This window comes from Ixodes scapularis, unplaced genomic scaffold, assembly GCF_016920785.2.
Source record: "Ixodes scapularis isolate PalLabHiFi unplaced genomic scaffold, ASM1692078v2 PGA_scaffold5__190_contigs__length_132052651, whole genome shotgun sequence".
Lineage (NCBI taxonomy): Eukaryota > Metazoa > Arthropoda > Arachnida > Ixodida > Ixodidae > Ixodes > Ixodes scapularis.
The window spans coordinates 131,805,504-131,831,153 of NW_024609880.1; the positions used below are offsets into that span (position 1 = coordinate 131,805,504).

Genomic DNA, 25,650 nt, shown 5'->3' on the forward strand with positions numbered 1-25,650 from the left:
GTAATACCACGTGACATCGCGAGTAAACGATCCGCGACTCGATTTTGGAACGGCCAGGATAATCACCTGGATACTACGCGGATTGGCTTCGTCTTGGGCGACGGCAAAAAGAAAACACAGCAGCGATGACAGAAAATAGCAGACGATCCTTTTGATCATGGAGAAAGCACCCGAAGAACGGTTATGTTAATGACGATGCGGTGTATTTTGAGGTGGATCCACCAGCTCCTTTTACTCACCTTCGTTTTGAGCTGTATATTGAGATCAAAATTACTTACTCCTTACAGCTAGACATGAAAAAATGGGTTTTTATTAATCAGCGCGATCGCTGCAATTCTAGTCACGGTGCCCTAAACGCATATATTCCACGCATTGTAATTTGCACCGATTATGTTTTGCAGAAATATATTCCACACGGTGTAGCGGTCCAGCGCGAGGGTGCTTTCTCCAGATTATGAAACTCACGTTCGCTTTGACGCGAATGTGATTACAGTGAAATTTTCGAAGCCTTCACTGCTTTACAAACGTTATCCTCTCATTACACACACTCTGGAGGAAACAAAAATATTACATTATCATATAACGAGTTCAAACATTTTCGGCCTTGAACGTGAGATTACGGCATCCCCCAACGCCGAGGACGAGGATGCGGAGAAGCTCCTGTTTACGCTCGCACTCAGATAATAACAAGTACACGTTCCCGGGGAAGGTGGACGGTCTGGATGTAATGCAGTCAATTCCTGCGTTGACAACAGCAAATCGCAATAACCACACATGCTGCACCTAATTCTTTGTCATTTCGAACGTCCGCCACCAAAACCAACGGAGCAAGCGAGCTTTGACGGCTGTCGGCGCAGAAAGCAGACGACGAACAGATCACGTGACGTATTTACTCGATTTGATCCGACTTTACCCCCCGATCGAGGAGGGTAGCGCGAGTAATTACTCCGGAGTGAACAACCCGCTTCTGGAACGCGAGTTCTGACGTCATCGAGTAAGCTCGAGTAAGTTTTGGAACGCCACGGTACGAAACTTTTACTCCGGAGTCGGATCGAGTACCGTATTTGCACGAATATAACGCGAGTTTTTTTTTCGAAATTACGTGCTCCAAAACGCACCTCGCGTTATATTCGGAATCGAGTCGCGCGAGTCTGGAGGAAGGGGAGGAAGCCAGAGGAGAAAGCCATCCCTCCGGCTCAATGCAAAAGATCCGGCGGGAAAAGAAGTGGGAGTGTGGAGGGGAATTTATTAGCTATTGGGCCACGTGAAGGGGCGAATAGAAAACATAAAAAAAAATCATTTTTATCGCTTTTGTGTTTTTACAACGCGCGCTCGCCGCAGAAACTCGGCGCGGGCGCGCGCGCGCCATGCGGGCACGGGCCAATTCGAGCCAAGCCAAGCGGGGCCAAGTCAAGTCAACACAAGCCAAGCCAAAACCACCGACCGCATTTACGCAATCGTGCAACACGAGGCATATGTTTATGCAGAGGGACCGGAACACGAACTGGATCGCGTATCGGGTTCAGCAGTCTTTTTTTCTGCCAGCGCATTGTTTAGTTTCTGCTGCAGAGTGATCTGGTGTTTGTGTGTTGGTGCTTCTGCTTCGTGCCTTGTTTGGATTGTAGGCTGCCGAGGAGCTGGCACGGAAGAAAAGGGAACTACCAGACAAGCAGGTGCCGTGCTGCTGCTTATCTGCGTAGTCGCCAAGTGGATTGTAAACGGAAGGACCTGAGCAGTGAGGATGAGTGCAGTCAAAACATAAACTGATATTTCTTCTATTTCCTTTGACTTTTCGCTTCTGCTATGCCCCCGAGTGCGAGAAATTGACGCGGCCTCGGCTCGCAGTATAATAGTAATAATATTTTTTTTTTCTTTTTGTGGGCATCAAAACCGGCCCTCGCGCTATATTCGTGGTCGCGTTATATTCGTGCAAATACGGTAAATTTTGGAACACAGCCGACGTGACATTGGGCAATGCAATGTCCCCGATAAATTTAGCGGGAAATTTCCACCCGCTTAACCAATCACGCGTGACCCGACCTGAAGTGGCACGCGCACCAACTGAATTTCCCCGCTAAATTTAGCGGAGAAATTCACGTACAATAAAACTAAAATATATATATTTTTTTTTTCAGTTTTTATTTTATTTTTAGAAAGCACATTCAAATAATTGAAAGCACAGATGGACCCATAGCCAATTGGCTAGTGTGGGTTCATTAAAAAATTTATTAACTAAACAAAGGCAGTGGCCACGAGATAAAGATCATTCAGGGAGAAAAGAGAAGATAGTGCTTAAGTGCTTCGTTCAAGTTATCCGAGTTTCGATGATCAACTGACAATGAGTTCCAGATTTTTGTACCAGTGAATTTGATTAGTCTTTCCCCGTATATGTTGTGGCATTTGCGGAAAATTAAAAAGCCCAACTAAATTTGCTCTAGTTTGACGAGAACCTTTAGGAAGTACCGTTGTAAATGGGCTGTTTATAGTTAACGCAGAGAACGGGCAGTGGCGCCGCCCGTTCCAAGAGGCGCACTCGGAGCAAAGGAGGGCTCACTTGGGGATCCAGGAAATCTTGAGGTCCCGGAGGGCCTCCTGGAACTCGAGCTCGGGCGTCTTCTCCTCCGAGCTGGCCACCTTGGTGGCGGACGAGCTCTTCTTGGGCAGCTCCCCAATGTGGTACGTCAGGGGGAACACGGCCTGCACGGAAGCCCCAGGGGCCTGCCACAGGGCCGCCTTGCGCCACCAAGAAGGCACTGGCACGCTGCATGGCCAAAACGGACCTGCCTCTGGTCCAGCTTCAGCGTGTTTGCCTCTAGGGGTACCGACAGTCATGCGCGAGCCTCGTCTTCTAGGCGCTACTGCCTGGCCAACTATGCGAGACTCTGCGATGGGAATGCACTCCATGCACGAGGGCAGAGACGTCCCTTTCTGCCCTCCTGCATGGAGTCTGTCCCTAAGGTCCGAGCTTGCTTGTACCACAGAATGATGCGTCTAGTTACGTGCCTCCTCTTGCGGTATCCTGGGGAAACTCGCGTATATCTGCTGATTGTGGCAGTAGTGTAGGCAAGAATTTTTTTTTTTCAAGGGGCGATAGTTTGGATTGTTGTGACTCGGAGAGCGAGGGAAGGAGCGTCACGCGTACGTGTAACGTAAGTCCGGCTGCACAAGTCCCTCCTCCGGTTAGGCCGCTGCCTGCAGCATTTTGAATATCGCCAAGACGCAAATTACGTCGGAAATTCTGACACGGACCTCGAACCTTTTACGTACGACAGCCAAAGCCCGCATCGATGTTGCCGCATGCGAGCTCCTTTACACTTTCGTAAAGTGAGAGAAGGCTTCGAGAGGGAAAAATTATTTCGAGCTTCGACGCAAATGGTTCGACATATTGCTCGTTCGTGCATCGTAAACACTGTGTTCCCGACACTCGAGCTCCTCGCTCCCTGGCCGAGCAGTCTCGTCCGACTGCCGAGGTGCCACTCACCACTTTCTTTCCCTGCTCGTCCTTGCAGATGGTCACGGTGCCTGTCAGAAAGTGCCCCGGACTGCAGCCTTTAGGAAGCCTGAAACGTTGTGCAGTATCGCTCCTTGTTCTCACTCAATGAGCGCAGTCATCCGGAAAATAAGCTTTTAGGCGTACAATTTCGGGGCACTATACTCAAGCCCACTTATAACAACGGCAGAAACAGCGAGATAATATATACTGACAAGATACTTTTCGTTCCGCACTACTTGTTGTTATCATTCGAGAATCTTCCAACTTCAGAGCTGCACTTGCTACTGTTTTGAATGCCCGAGAGCCAACCCTTTGTTTTGATTTTGTTTCATTGCCTACATTCCCCCTTGTAACAAGCCCTAATGTGCACCTTAAGGCTACAATCAAAGGGACAAACAAAGGACAAGGTTAGACTTTAAGAAGCTTCGCCCCTAAAAGTTTAAAGGTTCGCCAAACTGGTCGAACCTCGGGTTTTGACAAACGTTCGCCCCATCCCTAGTTGCGTGAGGCCTGGTTTGCATTTCTTGTGCCGCGCAATAGATTAGTCTTGCAGCAGGGAAGGCAGCAATATCCCATTTGCTGGTGGATTACCACGACGACACATACACGTTAGTGCCGGGACTGTTGGAGAACATTTCACTGCAGACGCACACTCTCGGGGGTTGCTGGCGGGACAGAAAGCTAACAAAGATCCATTGGTGGATCCTTAGGGAATGCGTTTAGCGTGGAAACGCAACACATGCCCCCCTTGGGAACCGCTAATGCTGACCCCTTCAACTTTTTCTCTTTTGGCTTTCTCTTTTGCGTCCTCTATTTCTCGCTGCCTCTTTTTGTTATCCCTACGGAATCAGTGTTAGCATTTCCCAGAGGGCGACGTGTGTGGCGTTTTCCGAGGGTCAAGCGAACGCCAATCCCTAAGGACCCCGCGATGGATCTTCCTTTAATTTTTTTGCCACCTACTTGGACCAGTGCTAGTACTTGGTTCGCACTCCATTTTGTTGCACAAACCAAGGCTCCGCACACCTGCAAGTTCAGACTTGCCCCAGCACCCGCATTGGCTTTCGCCCTGGGACGTAGCCTCCCTCTTGGCACTACTCCCCTCGTCCTTACACTTCCCTTCTGTCAGTATGAACCAACTAACCCACATCGCTACCCTCACACTTCCCTTCCCACTGTTCTGTCACAGACGGATGCCGCCAGCTTTTGCCTGTCATGTGGGTACTAAAGCAAACGCTTTAATAAACAAAGCACATAAATTAAAGATCTGCTCCAAGGAGCAGACCTTCCCAAAAGCGGAGGCGCATACTAAAGCATCTCACTTGTCACAGGGGCAGGGGGTGAGGAAGACGGGCAGGCGGGAGCCCGGGCGCGCCGTGACCCCGGCAAACTTCTTGCCCCCGACCAGGGCCTGGGCGTGGCCCCGGTACACGTCCAGGGCCAGCCCGCTCGCCATCTTCTGGGACAGGTGCAGCGGGAGGTCCGACAGCCGCTCCAGCAGGGGCCGCTGCTCGTGGCGCACCTGCAGCCGCACCACGTACTCCCCCTTCTCCAGCTTGGTCGAGTACTGCAAGGCCCCAACCGCCCCCGTTTGGCACCCTCGCAACAGCAGAGAGACGACGCCCACCGAGCGAGAAAGGCTCTTTCACAAAGTCTGCGCCATGGGTTCTCAAACCGGTTTCCTGGGAATGTTCCCCCCGGCCTCCCCACGCTCTCCCTAAACCGTCCCCTAAGTACAGTGTTCTTCCAGTCGAGTATTTCAGCACGTATTGACTCCTGACCATGTGCCCTATTGTTTACAAGGTCTGAAGTGCGTCGCACCAATGCCGAGATCAGGAGGGCTTCCCCGTTGGAGGCAGATCTTCGAGAACAAAGAAAACCCCCGTGGAATCCTTCTCGGAACCTTCAAGTGATTCAACCTTTGCCGAGGGAGACGGTACACGCACCCTGTTGGGGTAGGCGTCTCCCGAAGCGACCAGCTGTTTGTTGGCGTCAAAGATCATCCACAGCTGGGCCTCGTACTCCGACTCGTACAGCAGCTCCGAGAGCAGCGGGCAGCTGGGCGTCACTTCCGCCCCCTTGTTCTGCGGGACGAGATCCCTCTTCAAACCTACACACAGCTGGGGCACACAACCAAACCAAGCAAAGGAACGAGCGGTGGCACAAAGTCTTAAGGGGGAATTCTACCCAGGAAAAATAAATTTCTGCAAAAAGAGTTCATCTGGAAAAATGCCATTTTTACATCCACCGCCATCTTGAAAGTATTCCCAGAAAGTTTCATTCGTTTACACTGCATAAATAAATTTTTATAAATTATTTTCAATTTAGCTACGCTATAGAAAAGCTAGAAGTTCGAGCACTTGGAATGTGTTTTTCTCCGTTTTCCGCTTTCTGGCATAAATTTCATTTTAGGAAACCTATCAATGTTTTCCCAACTCGAATTTAATTGGAAATGCAACTGTGGCATTGTTCTTTTTACTTTGTGGACGTCTTTTTATAAAAGATGTTAAGATCTTGTCGATGACATAAAAGGCAAAACTTTTATTAGATTTTTCGACGCGATGCGAGTGTAGAATATAAATTACTTTTTGCGAATTCTGTTTTCACAGTTGCATTCTTCGGGGATTCTGCTTTGTATCTAGTGAAGAAAAATGTTGGGTATCACATTGGTTTTTTAAGAATAGTTTTCCTTAAAAAAACCCTGAAAAGAAAAAAAAAAGGGTTTTTCTTTAAACAGTCTGGTTGGGACACGCGTGTCAAAAAATAAATTTTGCACAAAAAAAAAATAAAATTTTTAGAGTAATATTGACGGCCAGAGATTTCAAATTCTGGGTGCAAAGTCCGTGACGTCACGGAAAGGTCGTTCCCTCTTTCCAGCTCAGTAGAAAGGCCACTTCTCCTCCAGGCACCCGGAATGCTCAGAGAGAAAAGTGGAAAGGAGCCGACTACCGACCAAATCGTGTCTCACGCCGTCAATATTGCTCTAAGAAAATTTGTTTTCGCGTAAATTTAATTTTTTGACACGTGCGTCCCAACCAGACTGTTTAAAAAAACACTTTTCTTTCTTTTCAGGGGCTCTTTAACAATGTCGGTGTGTTCCTGATAAAAAAGAGAACAACTTCTTTCCCAATTCATGTACACAGATGAAATTGTGCCCTGCATTCTGCCCCATAACTCCCCCTCTGTAAACTTCTTTCCTATTGAGCCTTGAAAAGTTTCCCCTGTTGCCCTCCCCTGGGTCAGACACACTGCCGACGACCTGAAAGCCTCTTGGGATCTCTTACGACGGAAGAACGCGTATCGTGCAACAGTTCTGCATCTATTTGGCTTTCTCAGAAATCATTTAACGATGTTGCTGTTAAAAATGCTCTTGCCCGCAACACCTTTCCTCTAATGAAATGCAGTTCCTGGGCGACCTCCTAGATGGCGCCAGTGTCTTTTCTCGTCGTAAAATATCCCAAGAACTGGATAGTGCGCCAACGCAAAAGCGTGAACGTGCCCTCAGAAGCTTCCACCAAGGACCAGCTGATAATCGTAGTATATGCCTCCAAACAAAATCACATGTGCCACTAGTCTCCATGGCCTAAAGTTCTTCCATGGACTCAGCATAAAAGAAAACAGATAATTGGGACAAATGCACGCAATGCCGGCATACAATTAAGAGGAGACCCTGGTCTCCAAACACAAAATTTACAAAAAAGTTGTCGTTTCTTACTTTTTTTATTTATAAGTCACGAGCAACATGTATTGTAAGTATACTACACTCGGGAAGTGCACGTTTCTAGAGCTACATTCAATCAAACTTTCGTATCTAGGTTGTTTGTAAGCTTTCAAAAGCTTTTCCTGTTTTCTCAGAATCCATTTTCTTGTCCCAACAGAACGTTTTGCCCAAAGCATCTTTGGATCTAAAACTTGGACATGAATACTTTTTTCACGAAAATGGAAAATGTTAACTACAAAATTTTCTCGACGACAATTACTCATTTATTCCTAATTATCGGGTAAAAATTTCAACCGGTCAAAAGATTTTCTCTAATGATGCTAAAATTATAACAATGGTTTTGTTACACTCTACTGTTTGTAAAACATGCTGACATAAAAAGCTTGGAAACTCTAATATATAGGCACAGGGGAGACTCGCCAATCGGCAGAGGAGGCGGCTGCCTAGGGCGACGTAATTTTGGGGGCGGCTCATCTGTAGCCGCCCCTAAATTATTTTTCTTTTTTTAATCTAGTTACTTCGGGAATTTTAGCTTTAAAGCTGTAGCTTTTGAAACTTTGAACTCCAAACTTAGCTCCTTCCACTTCCCCAAAACCTAAGGCGGCAAACTTCTAGTCCGCCTCTGTATAGGAAAGATTTTGCTTATGTTTGTACTTGGCACAAGAAGTTATAGTAGATGCGAAAATTTAATATAAATTAGACCGGAGATGACAAAATATGTTCTAAACCAGGGTCTCCCCTTCAAAAGCCCGGGGGACGTGCAAATGCTCCCAAGTACAAACTTCCAGAATTGCCACGAGCATTGGCCGAGGGCAGAGAACAGCTGCATTCTAAACCGGACCCAAGGCGGTGGCAATGCTGTGGCCCAGAAGAGCAGGATGTCGCCTTACAATGCTGAAGTTGTAGGTGAGCTGGATCTCGTAAACGGGGCGACCCTCCGGTATGACGTCGCGGGATCCGAGGGGCTGGATCTTGGAGTCTGCTGGCCTGCAGTGCAGACCACCTGGGCGTCACTCCCAGGGCCCACGCACAATCGCGCTCCAAGAGGCCTCGGCCGTTTCTAGAGTCCCGGCCGGTGGGCCGCCAGAGCCAATTGTCACTTAACCTAATCCTAGAACACCACCACGAGGTACAAATGTGGACCCGTTGTTGACCCATGGGTCATTCATGTTTGGAGCGCTGGCTTTCTAGTCTACAAAAAAGGCAGTTCTAACTTCTAAAATACCAAACATTTTACCAAACGTCGCGTTAAATATAAAAAGACTCAATCCCGGGTATTTGGGGAGCTGGTACAGTCCTACGTAAATTCGTCCCCAATAGCGGTGCCAGCTGCACTTTTGTCCATGTTCCGTCGGGCTTTTCCGACTTTCCCGCCAAACTACAGCGGAAGGAAATGCAAAACCGACAGTCCGTTCCGCCAACTGGGCCCGTCGGGAAAGTCGGTTCGGTCTGTTCCGCGAGGGGGCGGGGCCAGAGAGTCTATACGTAACACTATAAGGTGGCGGTGTTGTTCCCGAGCCTAGGGCTACTTGCCTGAGCACCGCCACGTGGTGCTTGAGGGTGGCCACCGGAAGCACCTCTTCCGACTTGAGGTGCGACATCACGTCGAAGCGGTACACGCCGTCCGAGGCACGCTGCACGCCACCAGATTCTCGTCAAATGGAGCAATACGCTACGACTTGCAAAAGGAAGAATCGTCGCAGCTTGAAAGAGTACCGCGACATTATGCCTTCAACCTGAGTTACATATTACATTCTGATCTGACTAGTCCGAAAGACAATGAAAAAAAAAAAGAGGTTCCATGCAATTTAAAGGGGCGATGCAGCAATTTTTGTATTTTGCGCAAACACCGCTTAGAACGGATCCCCGACGTTAATGACCTGCGAAATACGCGTTCGTTTTTCAACACACGCGATCGAAGTAGCGGGAAAAAATAAAGAAAAATGAGCAGAGTTCACCCCCTCAACTTGCAACCAGAACGAGCGGCCACGTGATCTGGAGCCGATTATATGCCGCCAATGTTGATCATTGCCACGCGCTGGGGTTGGCAAAGCACAGGACACGCGCTGAGTTCCAGACATTGTTATTGCTCGGCTTTTGTCGTCATTGCAGCGATTGGACACAGGACACTACCCGAATGTTTCTCGAGCTATCGATTATCACGAGCCCAAATCGAATGCCCACACGCAATGCTCGGGTCCAATCTATGAGCCGTATTCAAATATCGTCACTGCGCGGTACTGCTACCGCCCAGCTACGTCATCAGGTTTTGCGAAGGAGAGATTGAATGAAAACGCTCGGTTTTGTCCTCGAAATTACAGCGCAACAAAGGAGTTTCTTGGTTAGTGGCGTTGCGTGCGAGTAACCTTGGGTCCCGCTAGTGCCAGCAAGCTCGTGTAAAGTGAAAAACATTCCAATTGCATATCGTTGCACCGCCCCTTTATACTATAAACAAATATCTTTTTTTCTTCTATTTTTTCACTAACGCTATTTCTAAGTTTTTTTCTTCAACTGCGCGTAGATTTTGCTTGTGCTACACGAACGTCAATATGGGAGCTAGCTGTCCTGGCGACAACTTTTTCCACCTGCCTCTAGTATCAAGTATACTTAGTACCTGATGCAAATAAACAAATCTCATCAAATTAAATATTTTGAAAACTCCAATTATAAGAACAAGTTTCTCAACAATAATACAGTCTAAGCTCCTTATAACAGACCTTGATTTTGACCAAGATTACGGTCTTGTAAAAGCAGTATGTTGTATGCAGATACAAAGTTGAGTCAGTGGTACCGTATTTACTTGCAGAATGAACGCACTTTTTTTTTCCGAAAAATCGATGCAAAGTTGGGGGGGGGGGGTGGGGGGGGGGGGAGGGGCGTTCATTACGCGAAGTAAAAGTTTTGCGTCCGTATTTACTCGCATAATTAACCGACCTTTTATCCTGAAAAAATCCAAGTAACTTCTTATCTCTTTGCGCGCGGCTTAGTTCCTTCGTTTTCTTTCTTTTTTTTTGCCGCCTTTTGCGAGCTGTTTTGTTTGCTTAGGCGTTGCTTAGGCGAGGGCTCTCCGCTTATCTTTCTTATCTCCTTGCGCGCGGCGCACGACGACGACCACCCCCCCCCCCCCCCCTCCCCCCCCCCCCCCCCCCCCCCCCCGTAACCAAACTGCGCTGTGCAAAAAAAGAAAAAAAAGTTCCTCTTTTTCTTGTTTTGTTTTCTCAGTTCCGTGGGTTTTTTTTTTCTTTTTTCTTCTTTTTGCCGCCTTTCGCAAGCTGTTTCGTTTGCTTAGAGGGCTTCTCCGCTCCTCTTTCTTACCTCCTTGGGCGCGGCGCGCGACCCCCGGTAACCGAACTGCGCTGTGCAAAAAAGCTCTTTGTTTTTGTTTTTTTCTTAGTTCCGTGGTTGGTTGGTGTTTTTTTTTTTTTTTTTTTTTTTTTTTGCCGCCTTTTGCAAGCTGTTTTGTTCGCTTAGAGCGCTTCTCCGCCCCTCTTTCTTACCTCCTTGCGGGCGGCGGCGCGCGAACCCAAAGTCCAGACTGCGCTGTGCAAAAAAAAAGCTCCTCTCCACGTTTTTTTTTTTTTTTTTCTTGCTTCCGTTGGATCTTTGCGAATTTTTTTAACGCCTTTTGCAAGGCGTTTTGTTCGCCCACGCTGCCGATGCATTCGCGACCTCGCTGCACCAGGATAGAAAAGTGCGTTCATTTGCGCGCGTGGGGGGAGGGGGGTCAAAATTTTGACGTCTGAGTTGGGGGTGCGTTTATTACGCGAGTGAAAAAAAAAGTCGAAATTTTGAGAGCCGACTTGGGGGTGCGTTCATTACGCGAGTGCGTTCATTGTGCGGGTAAATACGGCATGTAGAAGAAAACCAACCGCACTTCACAAATCGGTATGTTATATCCAAATGTCTGTGGTAACCGGGTCTGTTGTAATGTGCTTAGACTGTAAAATGATAGAAATGACGGAGAACATGCCGGTGAACTTTTACCATCTTGAACACCCAACACCATGGGAACCAAATCAACACATACGCAGGTTTTATGCTAAAGACAAATAGAGGTCTCAAGTGTAGAACCATTTTTGTTCCCGAGTCTCGGGCGTTCAAGATGTTGAAAAAACTCGATCCCACTGCCAAAGACCAGGGAGCAGAGAATATGTCCCGCACCAACCAGACTCCATAGGGTTTCTGCTACAGTCAGATACAACCTAAAAAAAGACAGAGCGAGGGGGAAAAGGGCGAGAAAAGCTGTTGTGGAAAAGAGTTTGCTCCTCTCCACTTTCTAGTTTCCACCCTTTTCCCCCCTCACTCTCCTCTGTAGGTTGACTAGAGAGTTTTTACTCCTTTTACTATCTATATTCTTTTATTTTTACTTTATTATTTTATTTGGTTACTATTTTATTTGTATATTTTTAATTCATATTTTTATCCTTTTATTTTTCCATATATTTTACCGATTTATTTATTATTTACACCCCCAATCCCGCCGCTGTCACTGGTACGTTTGCATTAAAATAAGATCATTTACCCTTCGAGACCAGCTGCACTAGTTGCTCGGTGACCATAGTATCCGACTGCCACCATAACGACCCAGGTTCGAACCCCAGGGAGGCTCAAGCTTTATATACAAACGTCCGTAATGCTCCCAGCGTGTCTCTCGTTCGTGACGGTCATTGCAATGCTTGTAAGACAATTTTCCCAGGAAACCCATTACGCATTACTAGCATCCTTCCTCCAAGAAACTCTGGCATGTTCCAGCGAATGTGTGAGAAGGGGGTGGGGGCAGTGGGTGGGAACTCACCATGCTCAGGCAGGGCTGCTCGGGCTTCAGGCCGAAGAAGGAGAGGCTGTAGTCCACCACCACGTCGCCCAGGTTGGTCCACCACTTGGACAGGCACAGCTCCAGGGTCGAGTCGTCCTGGGGGACCAGAAAGCGCTCAAGGGGCCATCTTCAGAGGACGCTGCCTCGGGCTGCTGTCTTTAGTTCTACCCACACATCCAAACTGGCCCAGAATGACAACCCACGACGTCGCAAAAGCCCAAATGTTGTGCCGTCGGATCATCCAGGCCGTTGGGTGTACACGTTCCGGAAAAATGCATGCAACGGTTCTAGACGCGTTGCAGGCACCATACTTGAAAGGGATGCCTCCCTTTTCATCTAAGAGGTGCGTTCCGGGCGTGCTTCGCAGGGGACACAGAACGCCGCCCGAGAATCTCGGCATTTTTTGGACAAATCCGGCATCGCGGGAAACTCACAAAGACCGAGAAGGCGAAGGACGCCTCAGAGGCCGGTGCCAGGGGAAAGGTCTTCTGGAACTCCGAGGCCTGGCAGGACAACTGCTGCTTCAGCTGCACCGCGTGCACCACCACATGGGCCACGTTCTGCGGATCCGCGGACTTGACCTGCAGGCCTGCGCACGCGCGAGCGCGGCCGTCGGAAAGGGCTCTCCCAAGACGCATCCTGGAGACCGGAAGGGGAGGAACTCACTGGCCCAGGTGGCCCCCGTGGGTACCACCACAAACTCCCGCTGCATCACGCCCGGCTTTAGGGTCACGCCCTTGGCACGCAACTCGTAGCCGTCCCGGTCCGTCAGCCTGCAACCGCGAAAACGCTCTAGTAGACGTTGACACCCGCACACCGCTTCGTTACGACGGGACATAGAATGACGCACGGGGAAGCGACGCAAACTACGACATGAAATCGAGCACGACTAGAGTCGTAGACGAAACATGCAGGGAGCTCTTTCATAGAAACCCTTCCTCAGGGTTTTTTAAGTGTGAATGTTCACCAGCTAGCCTGCGCCATAACCCCTATTTCTGTAGATCTTTCGGTTGTTCCACCTCTAGTACGAGGCTGCTACCTTCGATAAGGCTTCTCGTGAGCTCCAAGCACGCAAACGCAGCCAAATCAGGGCCAAAGGCAAAGGACGCGTGCTGGAGGGTATTTGAAAGAAGTGCCCCTCTGTTGGCGACTCTGGGGAGCTTTGTGCTGGTCCCTCCTCGTGTCCCATCTGCGGACCGGTTGCTATGCCGGCAGCCCCGGCTGGCTCTTGGCAGGCCCCACTCACCGCCTGGGCTTCACCACCGTGATGGGGATGTCAAAGACGGCACCCTTCTGTGGACTGCTCACGTCTATGGCCTGGACCTGAAAGCGTGCGCAGGCCTCGGTCATTCTGCAAACCTGGAGGCTCGTGCAAACTCGTTGGTTTATCGTCGATACGACGCGACTACCCAAAGTGGGTGGCATTGCACTCGGGGTGTTATGCTCTACTAGAATTGGACAGCATCCAGCATTTCTGATGGTATTTGTACTAAAAAATTCACCGCATGCACTATACAAGTAGCTCACATAGCTGTGCCAGAGTGCATAGTACACAGCCAGAGATGTGAGCTACTTACAAAGTACATGTAGCGAATTGTTTAGTACAAACAAGGTCAGAAATGCTGGATGCTGTCCAATTCTAGTAGAGCGTAAAACCCCCGAGTGCAATGCCACCCAGTGTTGTACCTGGATGGTGCCAGTGTGTTTTCTGGTCGTAAGCGAGTGTGTAAACCAGCCTTCTGTATTCGGAATGTGTGCACAACCCGCGTGGAAAGAGGGGCCCACTCACGGCGGCGTAGTGTGCGCCGGGAGGCAATCCCGTCGGGTCCACCTTGACCCAGATGGTGCGTGCCACGTAGCTCAGGCTAAGCAGGGCCGGTGCCGACACCCAGCTGGCGCTGCACACCAGGCTCAGGTTCTGCTCGTAGCCAATCTTGCACTGCGCAGCTGCACCGCGCATTCGGAAAAAAAACAGTCTCATTGTCGGAGACGACCGACTGCACGGCGCCCGCGTCGTTCTACACATTCTTGCGGACACTGATGAGTGACCGCGAAGAGAACGATACTGGCTCAGCCCCGGTCTGTTCTACTGCACAGACACGCCGCTAACCCGCTCTCAAACTGCTTTATAACCTGGACGAGCGGAAAGTCAAAGAACACCCCTTCAACCGACTGAGCCTGCCAGACCGATTCACAAGGTGTGCCGGACAATTTTTCACCAGTTGAGTGAAGTGCAGGAAACGCCACTATGTACTATAATCGTGTCGTACAGCACGGCGTTCCACGGACCGCGGCACGGAGAGTGCCGACCAAAGTACATCTCAAAAGTTCTCGATGTAGAGTACAAAGTAAAAATAGGGGATATATGTACTTCAAGTAAAGTAGTAAGTACACCGGAGGCAATGTACTTAAAGTACTAAAAAATACGATGTACTTTTTGACACCGTGTTTCACGATGAAGAGCACGATTTCACACCGTAGCTTCTGGCAACCCTCTCGTGAAGGAGAGTCCTCTCCCAATATTTTTCACCTCCTCGCCCGGGTGGACCGAGCAAAAAGTAGAGAGTTTGAAATGCTGCAGAAAAGCCGCCCCCGATACAAACAAAGTGACGCGTCGTCTGCTTGCGTTTCTGGTGAGAGTAGAATATCCCTCCCAGAATTTCTTCAGAGTTGAAAAAGCACCATTGTGTGGTACCAATTTGACAAGACAGAATTTGGGGAACCTACTTTGCAGTCGCGAGTTGCACCTCCCTCGGAAACTAGCAGAAGAAATCCGCACATACTCAGAAAATGTACTTCCAGCAAATAAGAGTTTTCTAAACCTCCTTGAAGTAGCACTTGAATACATTGCAAGTTGCACCTAGCGCTGTGACCCAATATGGCAATCTGCACCGCCCGGAAGTTTGGCAACACGACTGCCTCCGTGCCACCTCGCCAAATTTGTACCGTCGACAGTGACGACGACTTTTCTAAGCACGTCTTGGGTAACGCTGCACCAGCGCAGAATTGCCTCGTAAAGGACCGTCGACGTCCCAGTGTCGTCCAGGAGCGTCGGGGTGCACGTGCCTGCGAGCTGTTCGTTGAGCAGCAGGGGCTCTATGCAGACGCTGCACATGGAGGGCTTGTCCACGACGTGCGGTTCCCGCAGGTAGATGCCCCGCCTGTGGACCCCGCAGTTCACCCGGAAGCGCACGTCCCGCTCGGGGCAGTCCCCATGCTCCAGGAGGTGCTCAAAGGCCTTGTCCACCTGCACACTCACTCACCGTTAGCGTCTTCCGCACACTCCTCGGTGCCCTCAGCGGGTCTCCAACTCGCGCGTTTACCGCATAAAGTGGTCCCTGGGTGGGGTCCCTCTGAGGAAGCTCCTATACTCCATTTCACCCCAAGTCTGGCCGCAGCGGATGCTACGAGAAGTCCCAGCTCTGTGAATGTAGCGTGCGACTACGCTATTTACAATTTCCTCTCGAAGGTCGAGGGAAACTTGCACGGTCTTGGGTTGTCTCCGATGGCTGGTAGCGTCCGCCGTGACCAAACGTAAGGTGAAAGGGACTACAGTGCCACCCAGTGGAGCGTAACTATGAGCCACACACTCCTCAGTATGTGCGCCACTGTTTACGAGGGCTTCTCCGTCAGTTTATTGGAGCAGTGCCGAGATCGTCCTCTGCCGAGGCAAAGGGGAGTTACTCCAGACGTTCGTAAACCTACAAACTACGCTGCCCCTGGGAGCTGCCAGTCTCTCCCACCCTAAAGAAATCCTTCGAGCTCTGAATTACTAGAGCCAGGTCGAGTTGTGGCCGAGGTTATTATTTAGGTTCATTCCACCCTTTTTTATTTTATTTCCTATACGTCGAGTTTGTGCTGTACAGTAACTACTCTCTGTCAACGAGCAAGACAGAAAGCAACGGAAACATCAAAAACACTTATTTCGTGCGACTTAAAAACATTGCGACATTTGACACTTCTTTAAATACATACATACAATGCAACTCCACATTTGATTTTCATTAAAAAAAAGCGGAAGATTAATTGTTTCCCTAGATTAGTCAAAGGCAACTTGCAACAACTCGTCGGTCGCGCGAAGACGATCCAAAAAATCTTGTTAGATGCCGATCATCAAGGGGTATCCAAACAGGACACTACAAAACGCACGATTCCGACAGATCGTAAAAATTGAAGCGGGCGCGAAGCGGGCGCGTCCGCTTCAATTTTTACGATTTGTCGGAGTCGTGCGTTTTGTAGTGTCCTGTTTGGACACCCCTTCACAGACACCTGAGCACTTCTTATGAGTTGTGAATGCAAAAGCATGAATGTCGTTCTTTCGCTTTCTTAGTTTGTCTGCGGCGTACTGGCATAGACGGCCACGTTTTGCCACTGCCGAAATTGCAGCCGACGGCCGAGCGCGCGCTCTCGTAAAGTGGTAGCGCTGCGCTGAGCTCGGCCGTGCAGCCTCTCCGGAGTCTGCCCGGGCGGGCCCTGCGGCCAGGCCCGCACCTCTTACCGGCGGCCGGGACGCTGCATGCGCTGCGCCGCCATGGAGAGGGCTTCTCCGGTGACGTTCCCTGGAACTACGCCGCGCGAGAGCTATTGAGAGCTTCGTCCTCGGAAACTATGACGCGCGCCAGCCAATGGGAGCCTATTCAGCAGATTTCTGCTACAGACGACAAGCTTCGCTCCACTGGGACAGGGGAAGGTGCCGTCTGGCGCGGCTTCAAAAGCTGTCGTCGGTTCGCTCCACGGGACAGTTAAAGCTTTCGCGTTTGAAGCGCACACCTGCAGCAGGCCGTAGCCCATGCTGAAGGGGTCCCAGCTGGCAACCTTGAGAGCCGTGTTCTCCATGGCCCTGCGCACGCTGTACGGCGAGTAGGGCAGTCCCTGGGCCTTCAGTCCGGACAGCAGGAGGGCTGCAGCCAACGCAACACGTCCGGAAGTTGGGGTCGCGCCCTCTACACTGCCGCTCTGGCCACAGCCTCGCGCCTTTTGAGCAGCATTCATCCGTACCCCCCAAGCGGTACAAGGACAGCCGACAGGTCCGTGAGCCTATCCAACTTCGGAATATGCTTCCAACTGGACGTAAAGTAAGTCTGTCTATAAACCTCTTTTGCGGCAGTAGGTAATTGCAATACATTAAAGGGGCCCTGCAAGGACTTTTTACTGTTTTTTTAATTTGCACCGAACCTGAGCGCACTGACCGTAGTAACTTAGTAAAATTTTGCTTTTCGCGAAATTCGCTTTATTTTAAAAGTTATAGGCAATTTAGAATTACAAAAACAAGCAAAAAATAACCTCCTTCATGACGTCATAGGTCCTGGCTTGAGTGGCTGTGAACTAGAGGAGGAATAGTGAGCTCATCGAGCGCTCACGGCCGCCGCACTCCGTGTCGACGGCGCCAGAGGGCGACACTAAAGCATGTTCTGGGTAGGCTGTATGCAGCGGGCAGCCAAAGCGGCTTTCATTGCATTTGCTGCGCGATTAAACACTAATTCGGCATGACACTTCATTGGCCACAAACGACAGTAAACACGGGGTAAAGATCAGTTCAGAATGGGAGCCACTTCGCGCTGCCATACCGCCAAACAGCCAAACCGCGAGACAAAGCCTCTCGCCGAAGGCCTTCGGAACGCTCGGAGCCGGTCGGATCCTCCTGTCCATACGGCTGCAGCGCCACCGCGTACATCCGGAATTTTTCCGTGTCGGCGCCTTATCCCACTACTCCTTTCTAGTATGCGCCGCCTTTTCCACCGCTTGGCGGCGGGTATGTCGACGGGTCATTTCTTGTTTACATACTTTATAAACTGCATTTCTTTCTGTTTTTCATGTATAATAGTGAACAAAAACTACTTTTAAAAATAATTGAAACGGTTCGCCCCACTTATATTTTGTATTTCGACCAAAAAGAAGTTTTTAGCGGCTCTGACCAGTAGTAAGCCCAGGACAAAAGACGTCACATTTTGCGCGCTTTCGGTACCGCGGGTCGCCCTCGTCGGTGGAGGAGGTTTCCGTGTCGTCCAGTTAAAATATGGCGCACTGATATTTAGTAACTCTCTCCGTGCCCGCTGGCTTGCCTAAACCCCAAGAGACGTGGAAACCGCATAAAAGGTAGACGCTTAAATATGATTGCAGGGCCCCTTTAAGAGTACATCTATTGAAAACTGGGAAAAAAAATATTTCTTTTAACTTAAATATAAATACCGTAATATCCCGAATCACCGCCCACCCCACTCTTTGGCCGAATACCGATTTTAAAAAAAACACAGAATCATTGCCCAGCCCTACATGTACCCCAACGCAGACTCTGCGATCCACGAACATTCATCCTCCCCAAATGACACAGCCACAGAAGATCTAGCAGTTGGAGGACATCTGTGACAAAGTAAAAAAAAAAAGGGAAAGACACTTCTCTGTGTTTACGCATTTCCTCCCCGATTTGCACAACCCTAAAGTCAGAGTACATGCATGCGAAAGAAAAATGATGGAGGTAACAGAATTAAACTTTGTTTTGTTAAAACAAAAAAGTTTGTTCGGATAAAGAAACAAAGTCGGAAAAATAACAAAAGTAGGGATGCCACAAACCTCCCAAAGCTCAAAGTCAAAAGGTTTCGAGAATTTCGAACCTTGCTAGTGTTTGAGTTTAAAAAGTCTGCAAATTAACAACCTCGCTAGGTTTGAATTCGTATAATTCGAAAATGTCAAAGTTTCTTAAATCTGAGTTCAAATATTTCAAATTTTTTTTACAGATCATTAAAAAAATTCGAACATTTCAAATTTATTTAAGAATTAAGCTCAAAAACTTCGAAGTTTTTTTGTTTTTTTTTACAGCTACTAAGGGCTAGGTTCCCCAGGATCGTGTCCGGTACCGCAGATATGTCGACACAAACCTACCCGCCATCTATGAGCGACAGCGACAACCAGTCTGGTTGCCGCCGTCGCTCATAGATGGCGGCAACCTTTCCAGCTACTATCATAGAAGAATGGATAGTTGGGTGAGTTGGTGGGAATTCATCGTAGGAGACAGCTCGAAAAACAGACAAGGACGCAGAAGAAATGCACGTGACGAGCGCAGCGCACGTCACGTGTGTTTCTTCTTCGTCCTCGTCTGTTTTGCGCGCTCTTTCCTACGCTCTTATCAGTGTCAGCCGCGTGCCCTTTCTTGAGGGAAAAAAGACCAAGTACGGAAGGAGCGGCGACGTACGCAGCAGCAGCGCGAATGGGTCCGCAACCGCCGCGTGCATCGAGCGCTTCAGATTCCCTTGGGAAAGAAGAGCAGATCGCTCGCCCGGAAAGCCACCTTCGAGAAAAGAAACCTCCGCTGCCCTTTCTTCTTCACCAGCGTGGAAAGGCTGTTTAGGTACAAGTTCGAAAAATTTGAAAGTTTCGATTTTAAGTTTGACCTATTTGAAACTATTTGAATTTCATGGATGGAGATTGAATTGCATAGTTTCAAACTAAGCTTTCGTGAGTTTACCTAAAATTAATTAAATTGGTAAATTAAAAAAACGAAAAAAAAAAAAACGCACACAGGGCGCTTTTTTCACGTCAAATCAAACCACCCGCTGAGCCACAAGGCGTCAGTAGTGTCGACACTGTTCCCCAGGGCAATGAATTTGCTCGTCTGAAACTGGTAGAAGAAAGAAGAAGCAGGTCATCATTGCTGACCTTCGAAAAAACTTTCAGCCTTTCCACTCTGGTGAAGAAGAAAGACCAGCGAAGCTGTGCTATGGTGGGACGACCTCAAGGACGACGTCTTGGACGACCTCAAGATTGACGCCTAGAGGACAACGTCTAGGACGACGTCTAGGACAATCTCATGTACGACCTCGAGTACGACCTCAGGGACGACACCTCGGACGACGTCTAGGACGACCTCAAGGACAACGTTTAGGAGGACCTCAAGGACGACACCTAGGACGACCTCAAGGACGACTTCTAGGACCACTTCGAGGACGACATCTAGGACGATGCTTAGAGAAATTCAAAGGCTGGAAAGGTTGCTGCCATCTATGACCGAGGCCAGCAAGCCATTTGTCTGGTTGCCACCGTCGCTCATAGATGGCAGTAGCTGTCCAGAGTTTTTGTTGAGCGTGTCGGCCGTCGCCAAAGTCGCGCCCGCCAAGACCAGAGGTCATCAGGAGCAAGGCAGCACCGTCTTATCGCGCGCATCAGTGTCCCTTACGCAAAAGGCACCAGCGAAGCACTGGCACACGTATTGCGAAAAGAAGGCATTCGGGCTCTCTGGCTGATGACACGATACAGATACGTCGGGTCAATGGCAGTCCTATACAGTGTTGCCGGTCTGCGTACGTACTAGCTAAATTCCCACCGCCCTCCCTAGAACAGAAACTGCAGCCCACTTGAAGCTCGTCAATGCAGCTACCCGTCGAGAGCCTTTGTAGCCACATTTGGGACAGGGTGTGTTCAGATAAGGACGGTCACAGTGGTGTCATGCCTATTTTATTTTTCGATCGAATTTTTACACGAGGTAACGAAACCTGTCCGTGCAACGGGACAGACCTTTTTTTGCAAGATACTTCCTCGTATTTGCGAGAGCATTCGAAAGAAGGTTGAAACAATGATTTTCCCAACTGCGCATGATGCAACTTTGAAGGCCGCAGGAATAAATAATGGAGCTTTCTACACCGTCAAAATTTTCATGTTTAATGCACGCTGCCAGGCTTTGTTAAAGATATCTTATATGAGCATATATTTAAAGCGAAATAAAAGGCCAAACTTGGCTTCTTGAACAAATCTTACATTGCCAGTCCGAATTTGCTGACGTGACATCAGGAGTCCCGCAAGGGTCCGTCCTTGGGCCGCTGTTGTTTATGCTGTACTTGAATGATATCGTGGGTGTTGTGTCATCACCAATGCGTCTCTTTGCAGACGATTGTGTTGTTTATCGAAAAATACGAGCGAGTGATGACGTCGACATTCTACAGGCAGACATAAATGCAATTACCGATTGGTGCAAAAAGTGGGAAATGAATATTAATTTTAAGAAAACTGTCCACATCCCATTTACGGGACGGCGTGTTCCGTCCCTCAGTACTTATACCATTAATGACGAGCCACTCACTGTTGCCTACGAATACAAATATCTTGGTGTATTCCTAACCTCGACCCTAAGTTGGAATAAGCACATTGACTATACTGTCTCCTCGAGAATGCTTGGCCTTCTCGCTCGTAATTTTAAGCCTGTACCACATTCCTTGAAAGAGAGACTTTATTTTTCGCATGTCCGCTCAATTTTACAATATGCCTGCACTATATGGGATCCTCACACTGCTGTCCAGATAATCAAACTTGAAAAAGTACAAAACCGGGCTGCCCGTTTTGTTTTAAACAATTACAACAGGCGACTTAGTATGACTCGTGCGAAACAGAGCCTGGGATGGAAGGAGTTAAGCTTTAGAGGGAAGAGCCTCCGATTGAAATTTTTTCATAACACATTTTATCGTAGGACTGGGATAGAGAGAAATGCCTACCCTCACCCGCCAGATTACATATCGCAACGATGTCTATAAGGTTAAGGAAATCCGCTGTAGAAATGACGCCCTTTATCAACTCATTTTTTCCTAAAACAGTACGGGATTGGAACGGTTTGCCAGCCTCGGTGGTCAACATTGTTCCTAACGATATGTTTTATTCAACACTAACCTCGTAGTGTCTAGTTAGTAGTTGAGTAACGTTCGTAGTGTTTAGTAGACCGCATTTTTATTTTTTATGTAGCCTGCACTTTGTTGTGATACTGAAAGATTTATGGCTTGTGAATACTGCTCTTTTAACTTTTGTATATCTATTCGTGTTCTTCATTTCCAACTCCTCCCCCCCTACTGTAATGCCCCATGGCGCTGTAGGTATCTGAATAAATAAATAAAAATAAATAAATAATGTGGATTTGGCAAATTTTTAAGTCGCTTCAAAATTACTATCTAAAGCTGAAACTTTTTGTGTCGAGTGTATAATGCTTTGAGAATTTTTGGCCAATTCAATAGCGTTCTACCGTTGAAAATATTTCCTCCGTTGCGCCCGGAAATTCCGTCAAAATTGAAATAGTTAAAATTTTTCAATTTTCGTGCGGCAATTAAAAAAAATGATCATTCTCGATTTTCTTTAGATTTTACCCGATGGGCCCTCGGTGACCGATAATTACAAATCTGCAGAAACATGTTGCATTATTTTGTTTTAAAACAAACAAAAAAAAATGTGTAACCAGGTCGTGGTCGCATCAATTACCGCTGGGGCGTTTCAGTCTTAACGACGAGTGGTAGACAAGCCACGCGTGCCACAGTATCCGTACTTGCTCATATTAATGCCCAGGCACCACGAAGCACTCTAGAAATAACACGTGAACTTGGTTTCATCGCTGATGTGGCTGATATTGCCACCGAAGACTGAACTTTACGGGGCGTCTGATGCCTATTAGGATGTTATACTTGGCTGGTTTGATGCTCATCGTACTACCTTTTCGGATTAGTACTTTCATATTAGTACTTGGCTGACAAAATAATTTGATTCGTCGTTCCAGGAATTGCTAGGACCGAGCGATATTACGGAAGCCTTTGGCCCGACTGATAAAGGACGTGGCGTGAACGGAAGGTCAAGCCGGTGCTATATTACTGCATTGTAACGTACGGCGTAGCTGGACTCCGAGCCGGAGCATAACAGAAGACGGCGGAGGAAGACCAGTGTTTCTCGATGCAGACTTGCCACCAAAATGAGTGGCAGGCCCCGTCTCGCACGAAATGCGACATGTGTGAACACAAAGTCTCATCTGGAATGGGAGCCGTGATATTCGATCGGGGAAAAAGCGGATCGAGCTTGGGAAAAGCGATGGTGGCTGGCCTCATGGAGCTGCCCACTAGCCCACCGTGGAGTCCACCACCCTTTAGACAATGACACAAAAGAGGCCGTCACTCCAGGACAGACTCCCTCCACCCGCTGGCTCCTCAGGATTGCAATCTGGTTGGTAGAAATTCAGGAGTTGAGGAGTTCAGCTTGCAATCGTCTAGTAATCGTTTTTCTCCCGTGTATTCACCGGGTGTTTTTGCATTTTGCCGCCCATGCACCGGCAGGGTCAAGTGCTAAGACTATTTATTGCCACGTTTCGGTACTTGTGAGCCCCATTATATTATTTCTGTTTCTATATAAATCATGGTTTTCGTTAAACTCCCACTTTTCTAAAGCTTGCGTTAAGTCCTCTTTATTGGCGAGACCTCGTCGCGGTGTGGGCCAGTCGACTGATCGGCACTTCTTTCTTTCTTTTCTGCTTATAGTGACCCACGAACCTGCGCGCGAGTGACGGCTGATGGCATTCGGTGGCGGCACTGGCCGATTCACACCAAGAGCGTTCTAATTTCAAATAAACATCCGAAGGTTTTTGCACTCTATGACACTCTTAGAATTTCATAAAAATATTTCCCCAGATCAATAACTCTCTTTAAAGGGACAATGAAGGCAATTTCGGATATTTTTCTGACGATTGAACTGGGTTCCAGGCACGTCTCGGGCCACGTTGCCCAAATTTCAGCCGAAACCGGTGCTTGTGTCCCGCGCAAATCAATGCAACAGTCGCGGTAATAACCGTACCGGGATCGACTGGGGCGACGCACCGAGAGTTGCGGGAAAAGCCAGGAGAAGCGGAGCTCACGTGGCCACTGCGGGAAAAGCCAGGAGAAGCGGAGCTCACGTGGCCGTTGCGGGGCCAAGAAGCGCGACGTCACAAGAGACGTGTCAGCGATTGGTCGAAACGAGAGACGTGCCCTCGGTCACGTTTCAGTTCGCGATTTTTAGGAATACTGTTCTAATCTCCGCTTGGATAAACATGAAAAGTATAAATTGGACCGGAGATGATTACTAAACCATAAATAAAACAGCATACTTATTTTTTTTCTTTGCTGCGCTGGGCGCGAAACGGGCAACGAGCAACTATGGGCAAACAAAATAAAAAAAAGTGAAAGCCGTTTACAACTCCCTGTAACGCCGCATTGGAGGGCAGCTCTTGAGGAGGAGGAGGGAAGGGTACTGAGGGGAGGGTAGACCCCTCCTCCTCCTCCCCTCATTCTTTAATATGCTCCGGTGGGTCACCTGACCTCGGGGGAGGGGGTCACGTGACCTCAGGGGGGGGGGGGGTCACGTGACATCGGGGAAAGGGTCACGTGACCGGGGGGTGTCACGTGACCTAGGGGGAGGGGTCACGCGACTCCCCAGGTCACGTGACCCCCCCCCGGTCACGTGACCAAAATTTCCCCGCTAGATTTAGCGGGGAATTTTTCCGCTAGATTTAGCGGGGAAATTTTTCTGTCAGATTTATCGGGGAAATTTTTCCGCTAGATTTAGCGGGGAAACTTTTTTGCTAGATTTAGCGGCGAAATTTTTCCGCTAGATTTAGCGGGGAAATTTTTCTGGCAGATTTATCGGGGAAATTTTTCCGCTAGATTTAGCGGGGAAATTTTTTTGCTAGATTTAGCGGGGAAATTTTTCCGCTAGATTTAGCGGGGAAATTTTTCTGTTAGATTTATCGGGGAAATTTTTCCGCTAGATTTAGCGGGGAAATTTTTCCGCTAGATTTAGCGGGGAAATTTCTCTGTTAGATTTATCGGGGAAATTTTTCCGCTAGATTTAGCGGGGAAATTTTTTTGCTAGATTTAGCGGGGAAATTTTTCCGCTAGATTTAGCGCGGAAATTTACCTATAATGCACCCAAGGTTACGCCGATGCCGCTTAAGCCGGAAACGGGCGCCTAAGAGCTGCGCTCTAAAAAGAACACAGCGCGGAGCATGCTGGAAACGTCAGTGTCGTGTTTGCTTTAGGAACACGGTACTCAAAGGATTCTGCAAAGTGGTAGTCATGCCAAATTTGTGCGCCGTAGATGGCTGTTCAAACGGTCGACTGAAGACCAGTAATCGTTCTTGTTCTTTGACAACAAAATGAGTGGACGTCCGACTTTTTTTTTTTTTTTTTTCTCGTTGTTGGGTGTTGGTTGGCGTGGGCTGCTGATCGGATGTGGGTGTTGTGTCGGTGTTAGGCTGGGACTCGTGTCCACCCGGCGTGATGATGCGGCACTCGTGTCCGATATTCGTTGCCGATACTCGTGGCCGATATTCGTTGGCGGGGAGCTGTCGGTGCTGGGCGTTCTTGTCTGGCGGATTTTACCCTCTAAATCTGTGCAACCCTCCCTTCCCCTTTTTAATATATATACAGGTATATGTGTGTGTATGTATGTGTCTATATGTGTATGTATATATTGTATATACTGTATCTACCATTCGCCTCCAGGTGGGTGGCAAGGGCACACACTGTGCATGGGCTCCCTGCCTTTCCTTGTCGCCTGCACGCCTGGTGTGAACTCCCTCGAGTGCAATAAAGAACTATTGAACTATTGAAAAGTTGTGGTGTTCCTTTCTCCTCCTTGGGGAGCGTCCCCCGTGGAGGAACCGGTTCCCGGGGCACTGCCGCTTTCTCTTCGGCCTTTCCCCCGCGTCCCTGTCAGACAGGGCCTGTCTTTCGGCAACGCGCCACTCTCGTCTCGCCCGCGCGGATGTTGCTCACGGCTTTGCAGCTCGGAGTCAGCGGGCCGCTCGTTGCCGGCTGGGCGGTCACCGTCGGCCTCGGGTGATAGCGAAGAAGG

At 48.8% G+C, this 25,650-nt stretch overlaps 1 protein-coding gene across 1 annotated transcript in view; it reads right to left on the bottom strand.

The window, feature by feature from the left end:
* The window catches only part of LOC8052196 (tripeptidyl-peptidase 2), a 60,803-nt gene that overhangs the window by 8,513 nt on the left and 26,640 nt on the right, over positions 1-25,650 (bottom strand). The window contains exons 12-24 of the mRNA XM_029978232.4: positions 16,798-16,928; positions 15,094-15,274; positions 13,817-13,974; positions 13,274-13,350; positions 12,694-12,800; positions 12,462-12,616; positions 12,007-12,123; positions 8,745-8,845; positions 8,102-8,198; positions 5,437-5,574; positions 4,813-5,057; positions 3,482-3,560; positions 2,555-2,697 (exon numbers count right to left, since the gene is read on the bottom strand). Of these exons, the coding sequence (XP_029834092.2) occupies positions 2,555-2,697; positions 3,482-3,560; positions 4,813-5,057; positions 5,437-5,574; positions 8,102-8,198; positions 8,745-8,845; positions 12,007-12,123; positions 12,462-12,616; positions 12,694-12,800; positions 13,274-13,350; positions 13,817-13,974; positions 15,094-15,274; positions 16,798-16,928 (1,729 nt within the window). The remainder of the gene's footprint in view (positions 1-2,554; positions 2,698-3,481; positions 3,561-4,812; positions 5,058-5,436; positions 5,575-8,101; positions 8,199-8,744; positions 8,846-12,006; positions 12,124-12,461; positions 12,617-12,693; positions 12,801-13,273; positions 13,351-13,816; positions 13,975-15,093; positions 15,275-16,797; positions 16,929-25,650) is intronic.